This window comes from Chionomys nivalis, chromosome 1 (genome assembly GCF_950005125.1).
Source record: "Chionomys nivalis chromosome 1, mChiNiv1.1, whole genome shotgun sequence".
Taxonomy (NCBI): Eukaryota; Metazoa; Chordata; class Mammalia; order Rodentia; family Cricetidae; genus Chionomys; species Chionomys nivalis.
In genome coordinates, this window is record NC_080086.1 from 24,621,502 (window position 1) to 24,628,752 (window position 7,251).

Consider the following 7,251-nt stretch of genomic DNA (forward strand, 5'->3'; position numbering starts at 1 on the left):
TGGATCTACTTTCTAGGTTTATTGATTCATTGTCTGTGCCTCCCATTGAATGTAAGTGCTCTGTCCTCTGGGACCTGTGTGTCTTGTCTGGCCACACAGTACTAGGACGTGCCTGGCTCATAGTTGGGACAGAGCAAACTTCTGTTGAATGCTTGAGTGTCTTCAGACCCCTAGCAGCCGAGGATTCATGTGAAAAAATGCTGAATTCTTATCTCCAAAACGTTTTCCCCAGTTCCTTGGAGGTTCAAGTACCACTTTAATTACATCTGTTAGGCATGTGGAGGACCCAGGTATCATATACAGCTCTGAATTTATGAATTGGGATCCTATGTCGTCTGAGACATCCAATAAGAGATGCATCAGGGCCAGGCCATACACACGAAACCAGGATTCAGGAGCAGGAAGAAGAAGTGGGAGAACACCGCAGTGAAACTGAAGAACGGGGAAGACAGACGGACGTGCCCTGCTAGGACATGACTAGGCAAGGCTTGTTACATGTGAGATTGGAGCTGCAGTGGCCACCAAACCACAGTACTTGGCATTTCATGGTAGAGCCTCGCATTTACTACTTTTTTCCCCCACCAATAGAGCTTCAGTGCAGAAGAAGAGGAGGGCATGAAGTTTCTGGGGTGGGGGGACCAGCGTGCACTAGGTGGAGTTTAAGGTGGGAAGGAGTAGTGTGCGATAGAACTTGCTGTTCGTCGAAGAAAAGCCAGGGTCGGAATCTGGAGGAGAAAAGAGAACAAACACTTATTTTTCTGAAAGGAAAGCCGGGCTCTGAATCTGGAGGAGGGATTTAACTAGCTGTATCCCCGGGATCCTTGTAAAGTCCCCTGCCTTTCACTAGCCACAATAGAGCCAGGAGGATGCGATCATTGGCTTTGATTAAAGTGGTGGGTGGTGTGGGCAGGAGGCAACGCGAGCCGCGGTGGTGCGAAGGGGCGGTGCGAAGGCCGGGCGAGGAACCAATCAGCGGCGATTCTGGGTTCTTGCGGGCTGCTCAGAGGCAGCTGGAAGGACCAGAGTTGCTGGCTGCCTCCTCCCAATCTCCCAGGCACAACGCCTCTGTGGACGCCGCGCAGGTCCCCAGTTCATGCTGCCCTGAACTTCTGTAGGGACCCTTGCGCGAATATGCCCAGAGCCTAGAAAGTGGTCCTGAGGGGGCAGAGAGTCAGTCACTGAGTGGGTGGATGGAGCGTGCGGGAGGCAGGACCGAGGGTGGGAGACAAATGGGCGACTTGCTTCTCAGGTTTGCTCCAATTAGCACCAAGTTGGCAGACAATCCACAAACCCACGACACCTTCGCCCACCGCCCCCCATAATATTCTCTGCATTTCAGAATATTTTGACTGTAAGAAAACTTCAGCTCCTTCTGGTAGGTTCAAGATGAACAGACACTTAGTACCACCTTCTCGCAGTAACACTACGTGGATGAATCCCGGGGATCCTCAACTGCAGCGCTCTAACCAAACTCTGCACCCTTCAGAGTGAGGCTGACATGGAGGTTGGGATAGGGGGTAAGTAGGGTGGGCTGGACAGAGAGGCCCCTGGGGGAGGGGCGGGGTGGCGACCAGGAGCGGGATGCCGGAGGATTGCTTGTGTGACTGCATCCAAAGCAGACCGGTCCAAGGAGTTCTGCCAGGGACATCACCGCCTGCATTGCGTCGGACCTGACCATTTCCAATGTGAAATTCCCGGGGAAGGTCGCGCGCGCAGCTTAGGGCCGTGCGTGGGCGGGGCTGCGGGCCACCGGGGAAGAGGAGTTGGTGGTGGGCTTTTTGAGGAGGAGAGGAGGGAAAAAGAAGAAAAGCTGTGCTGGCAAGGATGGGAACTGAATGACAACCCCCCTCTGCCAAACCACCCCCTCATATTTTCCATCTACCTCCTCGCTCCTGCCCTCCCCCGCCCTCCCCAACCCACGCCCGGGTGGGCCAATCGCTGCTCCGCATTCCAGGCGCTTTCTCAGGTTTCTGCTGATCTTGCAGCGCCCAGAAATGGACCGTGCGGACCTGCGGCCGCACGCTTTCTGCCCCACTCCGAGCTGCTGAAGGCTCCGGGCACGCCGTGGAGCGAGGTTCCTGCGGTGGTGCGGAGACCCGAGAGCCATGTAGAGCCAGGCTTTGGACCCCCCGCCTCCCTCGGGATCGAATCAGGGGCTCCCATAGTGCTCGGAGGGGGCGACCGTGCTGCTTATCGCCATTTGCTTGGGTGACTCTGGAGGGGGTGGCCTTTTTGCTTTTTCACCCCGCATCTTCCGGAACTCCTTGAACCGGAGAGAGATCAGAGCCTCCAGGTTGCCTGCACCGTATGAGAATGGGGGTAGGGAACGGACATTTCCCCCGTAGCTGCTCGATAAAACGATCGGACCCCTGAGAGAGGAAGGACGCGGACCGCGAGGTGCCCGGTGCCTCTCGGATGCTGCTGTGGAGGTGGCCGTGGCTCGCTCCGGCTGCTGCAGTGGAGACCTGCCGCATTCGACTCTCCGCCGACTCAGCACCGCCCCTGCGCCAAGCCGGCCGGCCAGGTAGGGAGCTTCCCAGTTCGGGGCTGCAGAATCCGAGGTTATGGTGACAGGGTGGGGGAGGCTGAGGGTGAGGGGTTGCTGCCCAGGGCCCGGAGCTCCTCCAGCATCTCTAAGCGCTTTTCCGATCTCCAGTTTAACGAAGTTGTAAACAGATCGGCTGTTGGGCATTGGGGGAAAAGTGGGATGGAAGATTTCCAAACTTGGATTTCTGGGTGTCTGTTGTGTGTCTGTTTGTGCGTATGTGTTAACCCAGTATAAGTCCGGTGTGTTCTACAAAAGCTAGTAGTCTGTGCTCTTCGGTGTCTATAGGTTCGTCCCATCGGAATGCTTCTGATCTTCTACCCTCGTATCACTTTTTATTTCTCTGCAGCGTCCATCGATTGCCCCGTGAGAGCTTAGAAGGCGGCAGGCGAAGAGGGGTAGGAGGGGGGAGAGCCAAGGAGCAGCAAAGGGGGTGACAGGCGTGGGGATCTGCTGAGCTGGCACTGCACCGGGTCCTAGGAGGGCTGCAGGAGGGGAGGGGAGCTGCGGCCAGCCCCGGAGCGATGGCAGGTGTGCACTAAGGCAATCAGAGCAGGAAGAAAAACCCACTCACCAACACAGAAAAACAGAGCACACCCCCAAAACCCAAACCTCTCAAAAAAGCTGCACTGGGGGCTCTCAGGCTTTCCAAATTGGGTAAAAGGCAGAGTGGAGGAGGGGGAGGTGGTAACTAGCAAAGTTGCAGACCTCTGAACCTCCTGGTTCTGAAGCCCCTCCCCGTGAGCGTGGGGGAGAGTCACTCTCCGGTGGGGGGGGCGCCTGGGTCCCCCCCACCCCTCTTCCCTCGCTCCTTCACACCCCGGGCTCTCTCCTGGCCTCCCACCCCTGCACCCTGCTTCCATCATGACGGTGATGTCGGGGGAGAATGCGGACGAGGCTTCGGCCGCTCCGGGTCACCCCCAGGATGGCAGCTACCCACGGCAGGCCGACCACGACGACCACGAATGCTGCGAACGCGTGGTGATTAACATCTCCGGGCTACGCTTCGAGACGCAGCTTAAGACCCTGGCACAATTCCCCAACACGCTGCTGGGCAACCCAAAGAAACGCATGCGCTACTTCGACCCCCTAAGGAACGAGTACTTCTTCGACCGCAACCGGCCCAGCTTTGATGCCATCCTTTATTACTACCAGTCAGGGGGCCGCCTGCGCAGGCCGGTCAATGTGCCCCTGGACATGTTCTCTGAGGAGATCAAATTTTACGAGTTGGGCGAGGAGGCCATGGAGAAGTTCCGGGAAGATGAGGGCTTCATCAAGGAAGAGGAGCGCCCCCTACCTGAGAAGGAATACCAGCGCCAGGTGTGGCTGCTCTTTGAGTATCCGGAGAGCTCAGGGCCTGCCAGGGTTATCGCCATTGTATCTGTCATGGTCATCCTCATCTCCATAGTCATCTTTTGCCTGGAGACTCTCCCTGAGCTGAAGGATGACAAGGACTTCACGGGCACCATCCACCGCATCGACAACACCACAGTCATCTATACTTCCAACATCTTCACAGACCCCTTCTTCATTGTGGAAACCTTGTGTATCATCTGGTTCTCTTTCGAGCTGGTGGTGCGCTTCTTCGCCTGCCCCAGCAAGACAGACTTCTTTAAGAACATCATGAACTTCATCGACATTGTGGCCATCATTCCTTATTTCATTACCCTGGGCACGGAGATAGCTGAGCAGGAGGGAAATCAGAAGGGCGAGCAGGCCACTTCCCTGGCCATCCTCAGGGTCATCCGCTTGGTAAGGGTGTTCAGAATCTTCAAACTCTCTCGCCACTCTAAGGGCCTCCAGATCCTGGGCCAGACTCTCAAAGCTAGCATGAGGGAGTTAGGGCTGCTCATCTTTTTCCTCTTCATTGGGGTCATATTGTTTTCTAGCGCAGTGTACTTTGCCGAGGCGGAAGAAGCTGAGTCGCACTTCTCCAGTATCCCCGATGCTTTCTGGTGGGCGGTGGTGTCCATGACCACTGTGGGATACGGTGACATGTACCCTGTGACAATTGGAGGCAAGATCGTGGGCTCCTTGTGTGCCATCGCTGGTGTGCTGACAATTGCCCTGCCCGTACCTGTCATTGTGTCCAATTTCAACTATTTCTACCACCGAGAAACTGAGGGGGAAGAGCAGGCTCAGTTGCTCCACGTTAGCTCTCCTAACTTAGCCTCTGACAGTGACCTCAGCCGCCGCAGCTCCTCTACTATCAGCAAATCTGAGTACATGGAGATTGAAGACGATCTGAACAATAGCATAGCCCATTACAGACAGGCTAATATCAGAACTGGTAACTGCACCACAGCTGATCAAAACTGCGTTAATAAGAGCAAGCTCCTGACCGATGTTTAAAAAGCAACAGGCAAGCAAGCAAAAGCCCCAAACAAAAGCCCTGGTGACTCTTGCCCCACACTGTAGATACCTTACAAACCATTAGTCTTTGGATGCTTTACCTGTCAATGCATTGTTGCATTGTGAGTCTGGGGAGTGGCAACCCTGAAGCTTTTAAGACCCATTAAAAAAATAAAACTATTTTCATTTTACTAAAAATGAGAAAAGAAAGTATTTTATAAAACTGGCTTCAGTGCTGTCCATTAAGGAGTCTGTAAGGAATAAGACTCACGCTTTCCCTGTACTGAAATATTTCCAGTCTTTTGGCATAAGTTTTTTTTTTCAGAAACCTTAAAATCAGTTGAGCACTTAGGAATATAAAATTCCAATTTGCATGGGACTCCACTCTAAAATCTTTGCAAAGTGCACACCACATTTCAGATAGTGTACCCCCGGAACATGTGACAGCCTCAGTGGCCAGTGAACAAATGCTTTTATTTTGATCAACTGAATTGCACACAAGACAACCAAAATCCGGACTAATTAAGGCTGGTTCTCAAAGCAACGTATACATCTGTTACTGGTCCCAGTCCGTTGGGATTTTCCATCTGCCCCATTCTCCTAGTCTATTCTCTAAGAAAAGGGTAACCTGATTAAATGAGTTGATTCATCTGTAGAGCTGCTAAGTTCTCTCGACTGCAGATGATCCAAATAGAGGTCTTTTCTCACTAATCCTGCACCCTGACCCCTGACCTTCAGAAGTGGATGTAAAACCTTCCCACCGTACCCTCCTTATTGCAAGAGCACAAGAGTTAAATGGTAAGCATGTTTGAATCTGATAACACTTCTTTTATAATAGCATGCCGAGACAGTTAACCCAGACACTAGGGATAAGCTTACGTTGAAATTGACTCTCCTGAATATAGGTCCCCTTTTCATTTGCATTCACCAAAAGTGCACTCCTTCATTTATTAACTCTTTTCTTAGCAACTAAAGTACTGTATTAAGTACACATGTTAGTCAGATGGGAACAATCCCTTTTTGGAGCTCTAAGCATGTTCTCTTAGTCAGCATTATGGCCTATTTGATTAAGATGTACCTTGACTTCATTAATGCATGATTTCAGTAATGAAAATTAGAAAATACTAAAACTCACAAGTCTGTGGGATGAGAGGGCCCAAAAAGAAACAATGGGGGTGGGGTTGGGGGTGGGGGAACACTCCCGTCAATTTTCCTGCCTTTGCTCAGGGAAATGTGAAGCTTCTGCACAGGTCTAGGCAGAGAGAGGACCAATACGCCCATCCTTTAAGAGACAACTGTGGAAAACTAAATAAGTCATCAAGGTATTTAATACACCTGAGACAAGCATTCTCTCTAGCTGAACATACATACAAGCAAAACAAACAAACAAAAAAGGTGCAATATTGCATGGTTTCTGGTGCATTCCTAGGATGTAAGTGGTAATGTTTATCTCTTCATGCACCCAGAGCAGAAGTGATTTCTTTTTGCTGTCATGATTTGAAGTCTATAGAGACTTCGGCCCTCCCCTTGAGGCTCCCTGAAGAAACTCAGCCAATTGATTTACTAGTTGCTTAGTGCCTTTATCTGTACCCACAGTGAACTGCAGAAAGTGCCTCCATAACTCAGCTGGGAAGTTATTTAACAAAGGGGAGGAAGGGTTGGGGCACAGACCTTTCGCTTTTTTGGTTTTGTTTGTTTTTTCCATCCTCACTTTCTCGCTTCACCACTGTGAGGAGGCCACACTACCCTCAGAGCCCCAAAGAAGAGAAAGAGAAAGCAGGTGCTGCCTCTCTGGCCATCTATGGGACTTGGTCTCTTTGGCAGCCTGACTCCGGATATGAACTGAGACCCAGCTTTGAACTGGAAGTGAACCGTAAACCTGTTCTGTTTTGTTTTCTTCTCCATCGGAAGGCAAGAGAAATGTTTTGGGGAATGTGGAAGGCCACTCTGGACAGACAGAGCTTCCTCGGGTTCAGTGGTTCCTTCTCCCCACCCTCTCCCTGACAGCTACAGCTCTTTGCAGATCTCTGAGAGTCTGGTCTTTGGGGTTATCATTGCTAATTATGGGAACACTTGGCTCACAGTGACCTCTCATAGGCCAGCCTTCTTGGCCAACCTCCTATAGATACTGCCTATGATGCTCCTATGATTGTCCCATGGGAAAGTCACTTCACTGACTGCATATCTGACTACTGCTGCCCCAGCCATTGAATCTAGAGAATGATGGGGACCCTGTGTCCTGCTGAAAGATCGCCATATCACACAGGCCCTGGAGTTCAGCAGCTATTTACCAATGGAGGGGCATTCATTGCCTTTTAAAGGACGCTGGAGTGGGGAACCTTCATACTGCTTTT

General features: G+C 51.8%; 1 protein-coding gene across 1 annotated transcript; it reads left to right on the forward strand.

Annotated features, from left to right (window-relative positions):
* Window positions 1–1,758: 1,758 nt before the first annotated feature.
* Kcna1 (potassium voltage-gated channel subfamily A member 1) lies at window positions 1,759–6,056 on the forward strand. Its single transcript, XM_057771921.1, has 2 exons — window positions 1,759–2,524; window positions 2,895–6,056. Exon 2 carries the CDS (start codon window positions 3,410–3,412, stop codon window positions 4,895–4,897), a length of 1,488 nt encoding a protein of 495 aa, XP_057627904.1. The 5' UTR covers window positions 1,759–2,524; window positions 2,895–3,409; the 3' UTR covers window positions 4,898–6,056.
* Window positions 6,057–7,251: the final 1,195 nt, after the last annotated feature.

Excerpts from the sequence above, each read along its gene's own strand:
- Kcna1 (XM_057771921.1), top strand. The coding sequence starts at position 3,410 with ATGACGGTGATGTCGGGGGAGAATGCGGACGAGGCTTCGGCCGCTCCG.